This window comes from Terrapene carolina, unplaced genomic scaffold (genome assembly GCF_002925995.2).
Source record: "Terrapene carolina triunguis isolate 2854851 unplaced genomic scaffold, T_m_triunguis-2.0 Scaffold68, whole genome shotgun sequence".
NCBI lineage: Eukaryota > Metazoa > Chordata > Testudines > Emydidae > Terrapene > Terrapene triunguis.
In genome coordinates this window covers 36467228-36488239 of record NW_020664419.1, presented here as the reverse complement: position 1 = coordinate 36488239, position 21012 = coordinate 36467228, and the positions used below count along the sequence as shown (strand labels likewise).

At 37.3% G+C, this 21012-nt stretch overlaps 1 protein-coding gene across 1 annotated transcript in view; it reads right to left on the bottom strand.

Moving 5' to 3' along the window:
- Positions 1–1035: 1035 nt before the first annotated feature.
- The window catches only part of WASL (WASP like actin nucleation promoting factor), an 81433-nt gene continuing 61456 nt past the window's right edge, over positions 1036–21012 (bottom strand). Inside the window, exons 6-11 of the mRNA XM_026648714.2 lie at positions 20209–20380; positions 15040–15082; positions 14417–14570; positions 6037–6557; positions 4331–4439; positions 1036–2055 (exon numbers count right to left, since the gene is read on the bottom strand). Of these exons, the coding sequence (XP_026504499.1) occupies positions 1994–2055; positions 4331–4439; positions 6037–6557; positions 14417–14570; positions 15040–15082; positions 20209–20380 (1061 nt within the window). The 3' untranslated portion in view covers positions 1036–1993. The remainder of the gene's footprint in view (positions 2056–4330; positions 4440–6036; positions 6558–14416; positions 14571–15039; positions 15083–20208; positions 20381–21012) is intronic.

Sequence of the window (21012 nt, the reverse complement as noted above, 5' to 3'; positions counted from 1 at the left end):
CTGGGCCTTGTCCACTTAACTTTAAAATGCCCTTAATGCTATAAAAGAGAGAAAAAGCTAGAAGTTATATCAAAGCCATAGAATATTCTTCATATGGACATTCTTAAACCCACTGGACAGTAGCTTCCCCAGGCCTCACCCATAGTCAACTCAGAATGTTCACGCCATTACAGCAGCAAAGCCAGCAGAAGTATTTCTAGCAGCAGAGGGCAATGTGAATATTACTGATAGAAAATGAGACCACTTGCAAGAGATTTCCCAAGTTACATGCTTAAGTTACACTTGGAAGGGAGTTAGCATCGCTGGAATAATTGAACTCCTCTCACACCAGTTTTCAGCAACATAACCTTTTAAATTCTTTTCTTCTCACTCGATTAAGTACTTGATCACTAGAGACTAGATAGCTGGGTTAGAAATCCCAAGCCACATCATGCAGGTCCAGCCTGTCAAGATCAGGCCAACACTGGGTTTCAGTCAATACAACTCTGGATAACTTAAATGTAGTTTGGTACCTTGACTATAGTCAGAAAGTCTCAAGATACTATGTGTTAACTATACTCCAAATATGACTGACTTAACTAAACATTCTGTATCAGTGAGATAATATGGTTCTTTAAAAAGAGTTTCTACCTAAATCTTACTGCAAGTACAATAATTAGTGCTGCAGACATTAAATACCCAGGCTAAAGCAGAGTAGTGTATTTTAATAGGCAGATACTCCAATTTTTACCTCACTATTAAGTACATCTTATATAAAGGTGAAAGCTGTGAAACAAGAAACCCATTTTCCAATTATGTACTCAAACACTATTATGAATAGGGCCCTTGATTTTTATCACAACTCTTGGTCTTAAAGCCAACGTATGCAGACAGAATATTGCAATAATAAAGTTCAGTACATATTTAAAGTGTATATTCTGATTTATATGCTTTTTTTTTTTTTTTTTTTTTTTTTTTTTTTTTTTTTTTTTTTTTTTAAGTGTAGGACTGGTGTCTTAGTGTTTGGTATTACCATAACCCATAAAGACTGCAAAGTAACACCACGTAAGTTTACTTTATTAGTATACCAGTGCCCTACACATTTTAAAATGAATTTAAACCCAACATTATTGAAGCAAGCATTAAACGCAGCTCTTCAGCCCAAAAAATACGTAAAATTGATTTAAAAAAATCAAATGACTGTAGCAACAGCCAGATTACAGTATAGCCCCAGCAATTTAGGCTCTTCCTCATTCTGAAAGACAGCAGGACCAAACTGGTTTGCATCAAAGATGCCTTCACCATTGCTATAGTAAAAAGTCATCCTGTTTAATCTCAGGCAGAGAGTTCCCTAATTAAAGCCTTCAAATATCACTGCTATCCAATAGCAGACAATATTGCTACAGTATAATGTTATTAATTTTCATAACTAGCTGTGTATTTTTGTAGTTTTACGAAAAGCATACTGCAAAGATTCAAACAACTGCAATGTTGTGATGTATTGAAAACCGTGCAATATTATAATCAGCCTCAACATTCATGTAGCATTGTATTTGAAATGAAGGGGCTAAATAAACTAAGAGCTGCATCACTTAAAGAATGTAGTACTATACTAGGTTTTAATAAGAAAATTTAGATACAGAAAAGTAGGGTATGAAAATAGTGTTTTCCTTCTTGCATTATAACTAAATTACATTAAGGTTTTTGTCAGTCTCACATATTACATTTAAACTCCCTTATTGATGGAATGGAAAGTATTCACATGTACACTGAGCATCCAGATGTAAACTTGCACACATTAATAGGGAGTAGCTTTGTAGAGGATTATGACAAACCTTTACAGATTAAATGAGGTATTGCACAGATTAATAAAAAAGCAAAAGGCAACAAAAATATACAGCAAATTGGTAGAACATTTACATGATAATTTTACAGAATCCATAGACAGAAAGTAGTGTTTAGTATTTCATTCACCTTAAAAAATATATATATATATAATAATATAATATATTGATCAATCCTCCCATTCGTCGTCATCCTCAAAGTCTTCTTCATCATCTTCATCCTCATCTTCATCTAGAAGAGGAGCAACAGTCATTTGAGTATACAAAATTTACATGACAAAACAACAGAGGGTCCTGTGGCACCTTTAAGGCCTGGTCTACACTACGGGATTAATTCGGATTTAGCAGCGTTAATTCGTATTAACCCTTCACCCGTCCACACAACAGAGCCATTTAGTTCGAATTAAAGGGCGCTTTAAATCGATTTCTGTACTCCACCTCGACGAGCAGAGTAGCGCCAAAATCGATTTTGTTAATTCGAATTAGGGTTAGTGTGGCCGCACACCACCGAATTAATGTGATTAAAATAAATGGGGTAGTGTGGCCGCACACCACCGAATTAATGTGGTTAAAAACCGAATTAATGTGCTTAGTGTGGCCGCGCACAATCGAATTTATACAACCTGTTTCCCAAATTCGAATTATCTAAATTCGGATTAATCCCGTAGTGTAGACATAACCCAAAGACTAACAGAAGTATTGGGAGCATAAGCTTTCGTGGGTAAGAACCTCACTTCTTCAGATGCAAGAAGTGAGGTTCTTACCCACGAAAGCTTATGCTCCCAATACTTCTGTTAGTCTTAAAGGTGCCACAGGACCCTCTGTTACTTTTTACAGATTCAGACTAACACGGCTACCCCTCTGATACATGACAAAAAATATTACCTTTCCATTAGAAATCAATCCAGTGGCTGCACAGCTGAAGTATAGTTACTAGCATCACAAGAAATGAAATTTACAACTCTAAATTGCTCTCATTATCAATACCTAATATACGAGTTCCAGTTCTGGGTGTTTTCTTCTCCAAGGAAGAAAAACAAAAACAAAACAAAAAACAGTTTTTAGATATACACCTCTATCCCGATAGAACGGGACCCGATATAACACGAATTCGGATATAACGCGGTAAAGCAGTGCTCGGGGGAGGGGGGGGTGGGGCGGGGCTGCGCACTCTGGTGGATCAAAGCAAATTCAATAACGCGGTTTCACCTATAACGCGGTAAGATATTTGGCTCCCGAGGACAGCGTTATATCGAGGTAGAGGTGTAAATGTAAAAAATGTATTTTCAAATACTCCTGCCCTCCCGCTTTTTCTTTGAGTGAGGCAGGGTGAAAAACATGTTCTAAATTAGGTTTTCTACTTTTGCAAAGCTGAAAAAAGCAAGTTAGATGTTTGCCTCTCCAAATTTAAACTCCTACCAAAGGGGTTTCTTCTCCCTTCAAAAACAGACAAAAGTATTTCTATCATGTCCACAGAGCACTTGTGGTTCATGGAATACTTCTAACTTGTGTGTGAAGCTATATCTGCCTAAGCGTGAAGTATGTATCAGTCTTCGAATAGCATTGTTTGCTGCTCGTGGTAGTGCAGTCCAGAATTGCTAGAATTATTTTTTGATTAACTGAAGTTTTTTTTTTTTTTTTTTTAAATCAGCTAAGGAGGGCATGGCATTGTACTTAATGTCCTTGTGATGTTTCTCTGGAGTAAATTCAATAATGATCAAGATTGCAGAGGACATCAAAATTAGAAGGTTCCCACACAAAGATAGAACCAAAATAATCAAAATGTTCACACACAGAATCAAACTGCAAAGTGACTTGTGGATATCAAAGTAAGGGTATCTGCAGGCAGCAAGGGAAGATTTGGCAAAATGAAGCGATACAGCAAAACAGCTGTACCCACAGCATTAATAACAAGATAGTGAGAAAACTAGCCAAAAACTATCAACCTAAACCTTACTTTTTGCATGCACCCAAGTATTAAAAATTGCAACAAGGCAAACATGAGCAAGTGATGGTAGTCACTTGTTGGTTGGGCAGCACGTGACATTCAAAGAGCATAGTTACAGTTCTAACAGATGCATCTTCAGTTAGAAACAGATCCTCTGGCAATTAAAAAAGGTTTTTCTGAATGAAGGACTCCTGTATGCAGTGTTCATTAATCTGGTATTGCACCAAACACTGGGCTGGCCAAAATAATTATATTTAAGATCAGACAATTAGTAATCACTTTCTATATTCTAAGATTTTACATCAGGTGGTGGCTAGTCTTAACTGGTAATTTTCAATACAGCATTACTGCAAAGTACAAAACACTGGCCATTGCCTGATGAAGTATGCTAGATTACTGCAGATGGGTCAGTGGCTAGGTCTGGCATATTCTGTTTCACTATACATCTAGAATTCAGTATAGTCATCAGGAAAAAACAAATGTCATTAACATTTCATGGTCCACAGTATATTAACACCTACACTTTGACAAACCAAAGCAAAAGTTCCCACAAACCTACCTGAAGAATGAATGGCTTTGCTCCTTTTCTGCATAACCTCCATTAATGCACCCACAATTCCTGAGGTGGGTGCAGCTGTGGGTGGCACAGGCTCTTGGCCATCAGATACCTTGAAAGAAGAATACAATGCTATGATATAATTAAACGGAGAACCTTTATATTTCCAGGCAAATCCTCTTTTAGAAAATTGAAAACATTTTCAATTATGGAGGGAGATTAGAAATTTGTTGAAACTACAAGCTCAGATCTAGCTAGAGCTAAGAAAACTAAGAAAGAAGAAAGCTCGGAAACTCCATGTTTTCTAAATACAAGTTCTCCCACTGTTTCTTTGCATGACAACATAGTTCCAGTTAGTCAATACTGTGATTGACACAGTGATGATTAAATACATACATCTAAACTCGGCAAGCCTTATCATCAGGAAGAGACCTCCATAGCTGAGGGAAAGTTCCGTAATGTATCTGAATAGCAAGCCTTGTTCAGTTGAATAATGCTCTATGTTCGAGATAACACAAAACTTATGACATTTTTTTGCTAAAGTTTGTTGACTAGGTCCTAGCCTACGCAGATAAATCCTGCATCTCCCTAGTAGGGATTTATAAAATTGGGTACTGCACCCATGTATTAACAAGTCTATTATTTATACATCTCCATACTTTTGCATGGTGCTTTACAGAAAGACCTGGTCTGTCCCAAAGAGCTTAGAACATGCTCAGAAAAACCTAGAAGCAGACCAGGCAAGGATCCGGGGTAAGGAAAGAAACAAATATTATGTGAGTATTGCACTATCAACAAATGTTAAAAAAAAAAAAAAAAAAAAAACTGAATTTGTTTTTTTAAAGACTGTGTGACAGCAAGATGAGAGATGGTGCAGAGCGGTTTGAGAAGGGATCTGACAAGAATGAGTATGCCTGCTGCACTGGAAGAGGGACTGTTGGAGCTACAGACTGAGAAAAGTGACCAGAACGAAGGGTGTTTGCATACATGCATTAGGAGAGGAGTTGAAAGCTGGAGCAGAGCTATGAGGATGTGAAACAGTAAAGACAGGGAAACAGTGACGAGAAGTGGAGCATAAGGAGAAATCCAGGTGTTGTCTCCCATGAAACTCATTCTCTACAGTTCTTCAGAAAACTTTATTAAAGCATGGATGCTCCTGGCAAAGGTCACCATAACCTCATGAGCCATGCTGACATTACTAAACCAACATTTAATAAAAAATGTAATTTGATTGCAACGTCAGAGGTGTGGGACTGCACGTTAAATCTATACTAGATAATTCCAATAAATTAAATTTTAATTTCTGTTTTCAAACTAAAATCTGAAAGAATTATTCAATGATGATTATTTAAAATGTCACTGAAAAAGAGATTTGATTTGCCTAAAAAATAATGGAAAAATTCTCTGACGGACACAACCATAGATCACACCAGAGTTTTGTAGCCAAAATCTCCTTTAAGGATTTCAGAGGTGGGCCAAAAGTCAAATATTAGAAATGGAGAATCAATTTTAATTATGGTGTGGCAACAGCCAAGCCATAACATTAAAGAAAGGTGGCCTAGGATTTATCAAGAAACAAACAAATATACAACATGCCAATTCCCCACAACCCCCACCAAATAATAATAATAAAAAAAAACCCCAACCCATTGGCTATTGCTCTAAATTAGTTTTGGAAATTTAGAAGACGACAAACAGTAGATACTTACCGACTTCAGCTGTATACCCTGTCGTATCTGGTCTAAGAGCGCATCTCTTCCTGAGCTGGATACAGGTCGACTGTTCTGTTCTACTTTCTTTAACTGGGCCCCTTCTCTGATTTGATCTAAGAGTGCTGCTTTGTTTCCTGCAGGAGCTGGAAATTGATTATCAACCTCTGAAGTGAAGCCAGGTGGTGGAGGAGGACCAGGAGGGGGAGGTGGTGGAGGAGGCGGCGGAGGTACACATGTTCCACTTGCTGGTGGTGGAGGCGGTGGAGGTGGGCCAGACGGTGCAGATGATGAGTGCACTGGAGGTGGAGGAGGATACATCCTGTTTGGAGGAGGAGGGGGCACTGCTGCACCTGGTCTAGATGGAGGTGGGGGTGGAGGTGCTGCTGTGGGAGCTCTTGAAGGAGGAGGTGGTGGAGCTCCTCTTCCCCTTGCAGGAGGAGGAGGAGGACCTGAGCTATGTGGAGGTGGTGGTGGTGGTGGAGGGGGTCCTCCTCTGGATGGTGGTGGCGGTGGTGGAGCTGAAACAAAACACATAAGATAGTGCCTAGTTATATACTACACAAAATTCTTATCCCAAGTCATTCCAGCTGAGATGCATAGGAAGGAGTAAAATGTAACAGTGCCAAAACACCTTTGCCATGTCTTTTACAAGGATCTCTGTGCCTATACAAATTTTACTAGTCCTGATCTTGGTACGCTGAAAAATATTGTCCATGTGTCATCCTTCTCGTGTATTTTACAAGAAAAGAACTGATATTATACCAGCTATCAGCACTGCACTATGTTTGTAAAAAAACCAAATAAGCTATAAACCATAAACTGGGTCTTGATGAGTGGCTTGTGTTATCATTGGGTATGAATTTCCCTGAATATCCATAGTCCTTTTTGTATAGGGAAATATTTTAGGAAGTTAACATTAAGCTTTCCAAGACATTCACCTCAGATGCACAGGTAAGATTTCAAGACTATTTAGTTTTTGCTAAGTTAAGGATGAGCAGGTCGAAAATACTCATTAAATGGAAACCTAGTAATTACCCTAAATATGGAGAGAATAGTATATTTTTTCAAAATAGGGAAATGTGTATTTTTAAAAGCATGGCTTGTTAGTAATTCTGTAACACTTTTCTGATAATACTAACAAGAGCGACCATAATTACTTTCTTGCTAAGGCAAGATGGCACACAATATTGCACGTACAGTTATGTTGTTGTGCAGGCCAATAGCAAACAATTGCAATCTTAAGAATTTACTCTCAGCAATGCACATTAAACCAAACCTGTTAGGATTAAACAGTGCTGCAGATACAGCATCTCAAGTTATAGGCAATGTTTCTTGTTCAACATTAGTTTTTAATATGGCATTTAATATACCTCCCAAACTAGTGTCTATTAGAACCTGCTCTCTACCCCACATAGATTATGTACACAAAATTGGATTATATGCCAGTTAGTCTATGGTTTTGTCTAATTAAGTATTTCAATGCTTCTAATTTCCATATTTGAAAATACTCTGTCCTAGAGACAGCATATGTGCATTTTGATAGTTCAGCATATTTTATGTTATTCAATAACCCATCTTTGTACTCAGGCTTTTTCTGAGACAAGTTTTAGAGTTAATATTGGATGTATAGAGAGTTTCACATTGGAAAGATCTTATTTTTCTGTGACTGTGTCCCCTGAGCTCTCCAGAAGTGCTTGAACAGATGAACATTAGTCCTGGATGGACACACACATATAACTGTGGAAAATTTAATTTTGATGCTTCTCCATTTATCTGATAGAAAAAATGCTCTATGGCCATGTGATGTTTCAACTCTTACAGTTTGAGTGTCATCACTCAAAGTGAATCTGAAGTTATAATTAACTTGTAGATGCGGATTTGTGTTTTTTTTTGTTGAACTGCCTTTCATCTTGCTCAGATGACAAATTTATTCTTTATAACAATATCCTTATGTGAAAGAATGACAGAAGGAAATGACTTTTTAGATGTCTGCCTGAATAAATTTTTGATAACTCTTTAGTTTAACTGAATTTTATATTGAAATGAGTTTATTTGAACAATAGTTATCTTCAGTAGCATAGTATCACTTGCCTTTCAACTGGGCTTCTTCTAATGGCTCGTGTGATATTATAGTTTGTGTACTTTATTTAAATACTTAGCTAGATGGATGGTCTTTAGGTTGTTTGAGATGAATGTGCATTCTTTTCATTTGTTATGCTTTGGAAGAAGTCATGTTATGTGAAGTCCTGGGCTCTGGAAGGGGGAAGTACAAGAGGAGGAGTTGAAGGTGTAAGCTCAGCTCCTCTGTCCTGCGAAATGCAGAGCTAGAGCTCCCTCCCTGCCTCACAAGAAGGGGGGAGTTCATAGTAAGAAGTTTCATAAAGTTTACGACCAGAAGGGCCATTATTAAATAATTTAGTCTGTACATCACAGGCCATTAAATTTCATCCAGCTGCCCCTATACCCAAGTCAATAACTTGAATTATAGTAAAGCATTTCAGTCCTCAAAAGAGCAAACTGTTATATTCCACAGGGAAAGAACAGGAGAGACCGAGGTGCTACCAATGCTTGCAGTACCTGCAATGTCAGGAAACTGAATAGGTGAGAAGCCCACACAAACCTACCAGCGATCTATGCTACAAGGAAAGGTGAAAAAATTAGGGCTGTCAAGCGATTAAAAAAATTAATCACAATTAATTGCACTGTTAATAATAAAATATCATTTATTTAAATATTTTTGGATGTTTTCTACATTTTCAAACATTGATTTCAATTACAACACAGAATACAAAGTGTACACTGCTCATTTTATATTTTTGATTACAAATATTTGCACTGTAAAAAAAGAAATAGTATTTCAATTCTCCCATTACAAGTACTATAGTGCAATCTCTTTTTATCATGAAAGTTGAACTTACAAATGTAGAATTATGTACAAAAATAACTGCACTCAAAAACAAAACAATGTAAAACTTTAGCACCTACAAGTCCACTCAGTCCTACTTCTTGTTCAGCCAATTGCTCAGACAAACAAGTTTGTTTATATTTGCAGAAGATAATGCTGCTCGCTTCTTATTTACGTCACCTGAAAGTGCGACATTCGCATTGCACTGTTGCAGCTGGTATCACAAGATATTTACGTGCCAGATGCGTTAAAGATTCATATGTCCCTTGATGCTTCAACCACCATTCCAGAGGACATGCGTCCATGATGACGACAGATTTTGCTCGATAACAATCCAAAGTAGAGCGGACTGACGCATGTTCATTTTCATCATCTGAGTCAGATGCCACCAGCAGAAGGTTTATTTTCTTTTTTGGTGGTTTGAGTTCTGTAGTTTCCACATCAGTGTTGCTCTTTTAAGACTTCTGAAAGCATGCTCCACACCTCAACCCTCTCAGATTTTGGATGGCACTTCAGATTCTTAAACCTTGGGTCAAGTGCTGAAGCTATTTTTAGAAATCCCACATTGGTACCTTCTTTGCCTTTTGTCAAATCTGCAGTGAAAGTGTTCTTAGAACAACATGTGCTGGGTCATCATCCGAGACTGCTATAACATGTAATTTATGGCAGAATGCAGGTAAAACAGAGCAGGAGACATACTATTCTCCATGTGAGTTCAGTCACAAATTTAATTAATGCTTCAATTTTTTAACGAGCATCATCAACATGGAAGCATGTCTTCTGGAATGATGGCCAAAGCATGAAGAGGAATACAAATCTTTAGCACATCTGGCACATAAATATCTTGCGACGCCAGATACAACAGTGCACTGCGAATGTCGGACTTTCAGGTGACATTGTAAATAAGAAGCGGGCAGCATTATCTCCAGCAAATATAAACAAACTTGTTTGTCTGGCTGAACAAGCAGTAGGACTGAGTGGACTTGTAGGCTCTAAAGTTTTCCATTGTTTTGTTTCTGAGTGTAATTATGTAAAAAAAACCAAAAAAACCAAACAAAAAACCAAACAAAATAAACCACATTTGTAAGTTGCACTGTCACAACAAAAAGATTGCACTACAGTACTTGTATGAGGTGAATTGCAAAAATACTGTTTCTTTTGTTTATCATTTTTACAGTGCAAAGATTAGTAATCAAAAAGAATATAAAGTGAGCAGTGTACTCTGTGTATTCTGTGTTGTAACTGAAATCAATATATTTGAAAATGTAGAAAAACATCCAAAATATTTAAAACATTTCAATTGGTATTCTATTATTTAATAGTGCAATTAATTGTGATTCATTTTTTTAAATCACAATTAATTTTTTTGTGTTAATCACATGAGTTAACTGCGATTAATCGACAGCCCTAGAAAAAAATCCTAGTGTCCCTGCCAAGATGAACTGTGGGAAATTCCTTCTAGACCCCACATCTGCTGATCATTTGTCTCTGAGCATGTGAGCAAGACACACCAGCCAGGCATCTAAGAAAGATCATTATCTGTACCTCCTCAGAGCACTGGTCCATCCCATCTCGTGTCCAGAGTTCAGATGTGGCCAATTCCCCCAAAGGAAAAACTACCAGAACACATCTGGCCAATTTTGCACAGGGGGTGGGGATGGGGCTTCCTGACCCCTGTGTGTGACTGGCTGATGCCCTGAAGAATGAGGTTTGATTATAGTCAAATCACCAGGAAGAGGAATTTGAAGCAGGAACTGCAGGAGGCACAGGGAAGATTGGCTGGGAGCCCCTGAATCTCACTGGGAAGATTCAGGGGCTCCCAACCATTCCTCCTGTACGTGAAGCAGGAATAGCATTGACAAGAAAAGGTATGTGCCAACAGAGTTCAACATTCACTTCCTCTCCTCTAAAGGAGGGAGGATCTCTCCTTGCTATTACCTCCCCCTTCCTTCCAAAAAGAAGGAAAGGAAGATATTCTACTCCCTGCCCACACCTCAGTTTCATAGATCTATTGCATCAGAAATCAATGCTGCCAACACCCTTGGTATCATGAGTATGGGCTGTATCGGGGGAATTTTCCCCTTTGGCCGCTAGATGTCACTGTCACCATATGTAACATCCTCAGTAATAGCTATGTATATTTTTCTGGATTACTGGAAAAATATACAACTTTGCCATGCTTCAGAATTTGTGCTGCCTCCATAACTTATTGCAGTCCACTTTCCTTGACAGAGTGGTGTTAAAATCTCTCTGATTTACAGAGAAAACTGATCTACCACGTGCATTAGATTCATATTTAGAGGGGAAAAACATGCCATCTCACAGACAGCATAGTGAAACCACCAACATGATGACTGGAAATAAGAGTCCAAGGTTCTATGAGGCTCACTTGCATGCAAAGTAAGAAATTTGTTGAATAAATGTTACATACCACCAAGGGAATGGCTGAATGCCTTATGGATTTTCAAAACTGTACAACTCAAAGAGCGAGAGTAACCTCACACCAGAGAACAGAATGACGGAGTATCTCAGAGGTTTATGAGAAAAAAAGTAAGTGAAACATTCCAAGCAAAAGATAGCTTTTATCAAGACTGATATAACTGAACCAAATTACTCTATTTTTGCCAATAGTTATGTTCAAAGTTTCTTAAAACCTTCTAATGAAAACCCCCTTGCTAGCCCCCCCCACCCCCATCAATTCTGCAAGAGTTAGGGGAAATAAACCCAAGACAAATGACTTCTATTTCAAAATCAGCTAGCATCAGAATGGACTCAAACCTCTACCCAGCATCCTGTCAGGCCTAATGCCATCCATAAGCACAGAGAATCTTGCAATAAAACACAGAAAATGAAAAATTCGGGGTGGGGGAGGAGAGGAGAGGTGGTTTTTCAGTGAAAAATCACAAAACACTTCAAACCGCAGTCAAGATTAAACATTATCTTGTACATTATGTATAATAGTTATAGATAAAAGCATTCTAGCTGACAAAGTTAAGACCTTTAGGACTATTGAGCTACTTCTAACACAAAGGAGGCCCCCCATCTTATTTCTCATGCATGCTAACATGAGGCAGCAGCTTTTTAACTACACCCATGCAAAGTGGTGGAACTTTAAAGTTAATATACACGTTGTAAAAGCTAGCATTGTACGCTATCTGTAAAACACCAAGGACAAGTAAAGAAACAACTCAAAGACTAACATGGTCAGGCAGTTTCAAAATTTGGTACTTTATACATATTTTAAGATTAAAGGAGACTCAAACTTTTAAAGGAGAGAAATACAATTGAAAATTTGCAAATCCAATATTTTGAGATAAAAAGTCCTAATCCAAGCCAAATTTCAATGGTAAACCAACACAGAAAGGTAGTTTTTGACTACTTTTTTTTAGTGTCACAATTACTGTGTATTTTATTGTTAATAAATGAGTTTTTGGCCTAACACTTCTTATCCATTAAGTAAGGGTCACGCAGTCACAACATAACATATTTTTTAGTGATATAGGCTTAAGTAACAGCTCAATACATACCACTCCAACATGGGGGACCTAGAGAATAAATGTAACAAGTTACCATACTCTGAACCTGTAACTGGCGAACAAATACGAAGCAATTTACCAAGCAGCCTAAAACTGCTACAATTCCAACAGCATTAATATCGGTACTCCTTGAAAAATAATCAGGGAATTACTTTGAATTTTGATAATATCAATGTATTTTTAGCAGAATGACATGTCATATTACACCCTCCCACCACTATAGTTACATTAAGATGTTATGAAAAACAGCAGATAAATATGATGGCAACAAATATTTGAATGGAGAGAGGTAAACAGTGGTGTGTCCCCCTGGGGCCTGTGCTGGGACCAGTACTATTCAACATATTCATAAATGATCTGGAAAAAGGGGTAAACAGTGAGGTGGCAAAATTGGCAGAGGATACAAAACTACTCATGATAGTTAAGTCCAAAGCAGACTGCTAAGAACTACAAAAGGATGTCATAAAACTGAGTGATGGGCAACAAAATGGCAGATGAAATTCAAGGTTGATAAATGCAAAGTAATGCACATTGGAAAACATAATCCCAACTATCTATCTATATAAAATGATGGGGTCTAAATTAGCTGTTACCACTCAAGAAAGAGCTCTTGGCATCATTGTGGACAGTTATCTGAAAACATCCACTCAATGTGCAGTGGCAGTCAAAAAAGCTAACAATGTTGGGAATCATTAAGAAAGGGATAGATAAGATGACAGAAAATATCATATTGCCTGTATATAAATCTATGGTACGCCCACATCTTGAATACTGCATGCAGATGTGGTCACCCCATCTCAAAATAGATATATTGGAGATGGAAAAGGTTCAGAAAAGGGCAACAAAAATTATTAGGGGTATGGGATGGCTTCCGTATGGGGAGAGATTAATAAGACTGACTTTTCAGCTTGGAAAAGAGATGACTGGGGAGGAGAGGGGGGATATGATAGAGGTCTATAAAAGCATGACTGGTGTGGAGAAAGTAAATAAGGAAGTGTTATTTACTTCTTCTCATAATACAAGAACTATGGGTCACCAAATGAAATTAATAGGCACCAGGTTTAAAACAAACAAAAGGAAGTATTTTTTCACACAACGCACAGTCAACCTATGGAACTCCTTGCCAGAGGATGTTGTGAAGGCCAAGACTATAACAAAGTTCAAAAAAGAACTAGATAAGTTCATGAAGGATAAGTCCATCAAGGGCTATTAGCCAGGATGGGCAAGGATGGTGTCCCTAGCCTCTGTCGGACAGGGAATGTTCTGTTCATTCCCTCTGGGGCACCTGGCATTGATCACTGTCAGAAGACAGGATACTGGGCTAGATGGACCTTTGGTCTGACCCATTATGGCCATTCTTAAATACATTAAGTAGTATCATGCTGGAAATGGCTCATTTATGAATAAAGTTCCAGTAGAAACTTAACTCAGAGACCCTTTGATTACCAAGCAATAGTTCTGCTACCTGAGTTAAAAGGAGAACAATCTGCAGGCCTCTGTATATTAGAAGGTTCATTACCTATTGTACTAGTAAGCTTAAGTTCTTTACCTTGAACTGACAGCAGCAATGGATTTCTTGAATTCTATCTTTAAATATTTATGATTTTGCAAGACCAAAAATAAAATATGCAATGGAAACTACTTTAAAAATTCAGATGGGAGATATTGCATAGCTTTGCAGTCAGTGAAAGTGAAATTACTTATGACATGCAAAACATTTTGATCATAAAGAAAAATATTTTAGAACTATACACATGGGTGACACTGGGACACTTATGTAGTGTACTATAATGCACAGAAATCTCAAACTCAATATCCAATTTCTATTCCAATGTAAAGGCACGAGAAGACTTCCAGAAACTGCTTCAGATGAGTAACATTTTTTAATCCTTAACTCAAATAGCTCAGTCTGATGCAATAATTGCTGAAGACTTACCTTGCCTACGCAGCTCATTTTTAACAGCTTCTACTCCTCCTGTTTTTTCAATGAAATCATATATCACCTTCGATGTTTCTTTGTCTTTTAACTGAGCCTCTGAAATTCCACACAGATCAAATAGTTTTTTCAGTTCCGGGTCCAAGTTGTTCACCTGCAAATCAGACACTTAGTACTATAATTTATTTATGGATACTGTTTTTTCTCGCCTGAAGTAAACAAATAGAAGAAAGATTCTTATTTTACTTATAAACCATTTTTTTGGTTAAAAAATCCCATCTAGCTAAGAGGAACAGCTAAACAAAAAATGAGACTCAAGCACAGCTTTCTGTGCTGAATTCCTTAATAAGAACAGACTTTTCTTGGTGTGGAAAGAAAATATTAAGCACAAAATTTAAGGATTAGCTAGTCTTCTACAAATACCCCCCCCTCCAAATCCTTTTAGTATTTTCCCTCCACATATAATTTTTCCAGAGTACATCATTCTGTAGCATCACAGTAGCCATGATTTGCATGGTTTGCGATGGAACTTTTAGTTTTTGATACCATTCTTGGACACCTTAGTCAAAAACATGATGCCTTTAACCATCTGATATGTTAAGTACAATACTGAAGTTACTTACGTCAAAACCTGTGTTTGGATCCCAACCAACGTGTCCAATGTGTCTAAAAAAGCAAAATTAAAGAAATCCATTTAATCCATGTCAGAGAAATGACAGTCTTGTGGTTAGAACACTGGACTAGGACTCCAGGAGCTCTGGGTTCAATACCAGGTTATGCCACAGTCTTTTTGTGAGACACTGGGTAAGTCAACAATTAACACCTCTCAGTGCTTCAGCTCTCCATTTGTATTAGGCACTACAAAATACTTTTTCTCCCACCTGTTGTCTTGTTCATCCGGATCATGAGTCACACTCATTTGGTGGAGAGGATCGAATTCCACTACTTTTGGTTATGGAGTGTGGCATAAATTTAGGACTCCATACCCCAGAATAATACATTGACATTAACTGGAGGCTTGCACAAAACTCAAGGATAGATTTTGGCTTTTATACAGTAACTACACTTCTGGCTACTATTATTTAAGTTATTTATTGTCACATTCAATACCACACAGTGGGAAAGTATGCTGGCCCTCCTTTGGGCCACCACCATTTTTGCTCTGTTTCTTTTCCTCACCTACTGCTCCTTTCTCCATTTCTCTCCTTTTCCTTCTCTTAGCGTTTCTGTTCTACGCTGTATTTCCTTCCCTAAGCAATTCCCAGTTCTCATCAGCCCAGGTGTCTCTCCCACACCCTTCCAGCCACTAAAATAGTTAGTGTTGACATTTATGTGCCAGCATTTTATTTGACATTCCCATGAGATTAATAGGAGACAAGAGTTCACACCTCTCCAAGCCATTGTTTCAGGCTGCCTGCAGAATCAGGAAGGCAGCACTACATTAGTTTATAAGCATTTCATATTTGGAACATCTTCTGACAAAAACAAGGGCTTAAAAACACCTTTTTAAAAATCAAGCTGAGATTCTGCACAAGCTGAGTAAGTCATGATAGTCACAAAAATACATCAGGGGGGATATCCAGCTGACAAACAGCATACTTCAGATTAAGTTAATCAAGACAGGGACTGCCTTCATATGTGCCTAGCGCACTGGGGTCCCAATCTTGGTTAGGGCTTCTAGGTGCTACTCTAATACAAATATTCCCTTACAAGAATGATACAAATTCGATTAAGACCAAAAAGTAACAAAGACCATTTTTACGCAGTATAATTAGAAGTCTTTTAGATAAGACAGTCAAAATGAACAAAAAGTCTAGTCTAAAAAACCCCTTATTAATCATGCTATTATTCTAAACATTCATATGAAGTGACATGAGCTATCTCCTTGTAAAATGATTTAGCTATATTTACATAAACCTACTGTCTCATATCAACATGAAATATAATTATATATACAGTTTATTCCTAATACTTATTGTATAAAGTCAGCTGAAATTATCAGAGAAATTAAACATTTAAGCTAGTTGCATATTTCACACTGCTCCTCAAAAGACTTACAGCTGGTGGACAGAAGATCATGACTGGCACTAAATTAAAAACATTTGTATGTTCATTTGTTTCTTATATATTCATGGTTATTCCCAGTGGTATTAAAAACAGTTTTAAAAAAAAAATCTTTGGAAAAACAAACGTGGAGAAATATCACACAGATTACCTTTATGTATTGACCAAATTTATTTTGGAAAAATGCCACATTACTCTTTCCAATAAACAAACAAAAATTAATTTTTATGAAAATGCTAAAATATTTCACATACAAGTTTTATGATTGTGTGTAAGGTAAGGTCTTGTCTACACAAGAAAGTTGCAATAGTGTAACGAAGAGGGTTGTTTTTTTTTAAACCAATTCCGTTAACTCATGGGTGCACAACTAACTAAATTGGTTTCAAATGACATCTTTAGTTAGCCAGGTTCAACTTTGATTTATACAAGATATATGTAACATGAATTATGCTTAGAGCTGGCAGAGAAGCCAAATTTTAGGTTTGTGAAATTTGAGTTTCAGGAAATATTTTTTGGCCTGATAAAAATGTGGCATTTCCAAAACAAAATATATTCCCTGAAATCCCTGGCAGGTTGAAGTAGAACCAGGAACCCTGAAAGCCTTTGCAGGTGTTGACTGAAATGGACATGATTCTTATCACTTCAGTGCTGCCCATCATCAAATAGTGAAACCGACCAGATTCTGGCTAGTGTAACAAGACATGATGTTTCATTTTTGAGGAATCAGCAAATTCTGATGAAAAAATGTTTCACTGGAATTTTCCCAACCAGCTCTATTTATGATGTTCAATAGTTCAGTACTTTAACCACAGTACTTATTTATATCTATGCTGGACCAAATTATGCAACATCTACTGTGCTGTCTTGACAATATCAAGCATTAGAACTTCCCTATGTTTGTAACAAAAGCAGATATTAAACATTTATCCCACAATATTAGGTCACTTTTACTGGGAAGCTTATAATGTATGTATGTATATATACACATTACACACACACCAGAATAAGACCACGTCCCACCAAAGTAAAAAACAATGGAAAAAATTTATAAATGAATTTCTTCAGTAGGAATTTTGCCTTTGTGACAGATATGTGATTAGCCATTGGTGTGGCTGCACTAGTGCACACAGAGTGTTGGTTTAAGCAACGATAAACTCCACTAGTGCAATTGATCATTTATTATGATTTTGCTTATCTATGCTAGGGATATACATCGGTGGAGCTCCACCATTAGTGGGCCACAGATGTCTACACTGGGGATTTCAGCTAAAGCCTGATGGTCACTTGAGTTTTTCCTTCTTTTAGGTCACACAGTTCAGCTTTTCCCTATTGTCTGGTTTTCTGGCAGTAGTGCTTCTTTTATTGTTTGTATTCTGGTCGGGTCTAGGAGCCCATTGTACTAGGCACTGTACAAACAGATAAAATGATTCCTGCCTCAAAGAACTTAAGCATCACATTTGGGAAAAGGATACATTTTATCCTCTCTTTCCTCACCTTTATTGAGCTCTCACTATAGCCCACATTCTTTCCAAACACTATTACATGAGATTACTATAACGGTAGTGCTACTAGTTCCATGGGAAAGTTTACCAGGCTATCCCAGCATGCTAGTGATGGAGGATGAGGGTTCAATAAAACAGGATTGCTGGACAAGGGCATAAGCCCACACTGAAGAAAACCTTGATTTTGTATTAAGGGAATTGAAGTGGATGCCTTCTGTAGCTAACTCAGGCTCTTTAAATTCCCATTGCTATAATATGAAGCCTAGTGGATAATCGTAGAAACACAGGGCTGGAAGAGACCTCGAGAGGTCACCTAGTCCACCCCACCCTCCCCTGGGTTTTTGTTTGTCTAACCTCTTCTTAAAAATCTCTAATGACAGGGATTACACAACATCCCTTGGTAACCTATTCCAGTACTTAACTATCTTTACAGTCAGAATTTTTTCCCTAATATTTAACCTAAATATTCCTCCCTGCAGATTAAGCATCATCCTCTTCATAACAATCTTTTACATATTTGAAGACTATTACCAAGTCTTCCCCCATCCTCCAATCTTCTTTTCTCAAGACTAAAAGCTGCACATTTTTGTTTTTTAAAATGTTTCCTCACAGGTTACGTTTTCTAAACTTATTTGTATTACTCTCCTCTGGACTCTCTCCAATTTGCCCACATCTCTCTTTAAGTGTGGTAGCCACAATTCAAGCTGAGACCTCACAAATGCTGAGTAGAACTGAGCAATTACTTCCCAGGTTTCCCATACAATGTTCTTGTTAAATACATACCAGAATGACATTTGCCTTTTGTGCAACAGAATCACCACTGTTGACTGATGTTCTATTTGTGATCCACTACAATGCTCAGATTCTTTTTTTGCAGTACTGCCTAGCCAGTTATTCCTGATTTTGTATTTGGGTATTTGATTTTTTTTCTTCCTTAGTGTAGTGCTTTGCATTTGTATCTACTGAATTTCATCTTGTTTATTTCAGACCAATTCTCCAATTTGTCAAGGTCATTTTGAATTCCAATGCACTTGCAACCCCTCCCAGCTTGGTGTCATCTGAAAATTTCATAAGTATACTTTTGACTCCATTATCCAAAATTATCAAAAATATTGACTAGTACCAGACCAAGGACAGATCTTGGCAAGACTCTACTAGATATGTCCTCCCAGAGTGACAGTAAACCATTGATAACTATGGAGTACTCTTTTTTTTTAAGCCAGTTGTACACTCACCTTATAGTAATTTCATCTATACCCCATTTCCCTAATTGCTTATCAGAATGTAATGTGGGACTGTGTCAAAAGCCTTACTAAAAATCAAAATATATCATCTCTACTGCTTCCCGCTATATATTAGGCCAATAAACCTGTCAAAGAAGGAAATTAGGTTGGTTTGGTATGCTTTATTCTTGACAAATACTACTATTACCTTATTATCTTCTCGCTGATTAACAATTTATTCAGATGTCTTTCTGAGTATCAAAGTTAAGCTGACTGGTCTATAATTCCCCAGGTCCTCTCTGTTCCACCTTGTAAAGATAGCTACCATGTTTGCCCATCTCCAGTCCTTTGAGACTCTCACCAGTCCTCCATGAGTTCTCAAAGAAAGTCACTAATGGTTCTGAGTTTGTTTGAGCTAGTTCCTTAAGTACCCTAGAATGAAATTCATCAGGCTCTGCAAACTAACACATCTAACTTATTTAAATATTCTTTAACCTGTTCTTTCCCTACTCTAGCTTGTGTTCCTTTCCTCCTTATTGTTAATATTGCGTTAAGCATCTGGGTCACGATGGACCTTTTTGGGAAGACTGAAACACAACAGGCATTAAACCCCTCAGTCTTCTTGGTGTTATCTGTCATTACTTCTCCTTCTCTGCTAACGAGTGGATAATGCACTTTAAAAAGCAGTGAAATTAAATCCTGTTAAATTCAGGAAACTGATAAGAATTAATCTAAAATAGTACGAATGTGAAATTTTAAAAAAATAATATGTGAAATAGGATCTAACATATTTCATGTGTAAAAAGAAATGAAATTAGAAAAGAACTGTTAAGCTATATAAAAAGATACGATACCTAACAAAATGTTAAGAGGAAGATTTGTTGATTAAGCAGTCAATTTGAAATTTAGGGCTAATTTGCTAACAACCATTTAAACAAGCCATATTTATGTGGCTGAACTGTTTTTCTAAGCAGAAAATGAACAGTAATACAAGTGTCCTTACTGGAAGTTGCTTGGAGTTCCAATATCTGCCTTTGTCAATTTCTTCTTTTTCACTTTTCCTTTTTTCTTGATCTCTTTGGTATATGAAATATTGTTGACTTGTGAATTATAAAATCTGTTAGTTGTAATTTCTGGATTTTTGATATCAACAGTTGCCATTGGTAGACTTGGACCTATGAAGAGAGGACACGGATTTCACTACTACACTTAACCAAAGTGGATTACACATTTAACCTACCAACTGGATCATTCTGTATTGCTGACATATAGATATTGCACCCATTTGCTCCCCAAACGTGGTACTCTGCTTGAGTTCTGAGTGTAAGTAGATTACAAATCAGTAGAGAGGCTCAAGATAAATTATTCATTATATAGGACTGAACTTTAGTCTGATTTGGGGGTACTGCCATAACAATTTCACAAACAGGACATTTGTTTTGTGTCATTTTTGTATAGAAGAAATCAAACAAAACAAGAGTAAGAAAGCTCGTTCATTCCATGATTTTCATTGAAGCATAACAGTAAGATTTGCTTGCACATAGATCTGTGTTTCAAATAGGGAACACTAAACCCTATATAGTCAGTAGCAGTGTACTACCACTATCACCATATCATGGCAAACAACTGATCTCTAGAGACAAGAAACCTCAGACTACCAGAGTGTTAGCCCGTGATTGAAATTTTTGTGATGGACGCCTGTGATGTTCACTAGACCCTAGACAATCTATTTTTAAAAAGGACAGTAGATAATCAGAAACAGAGTAGCTATCTGGCTGAGAGCAGCCAAAAATTAAACAACTCTCCC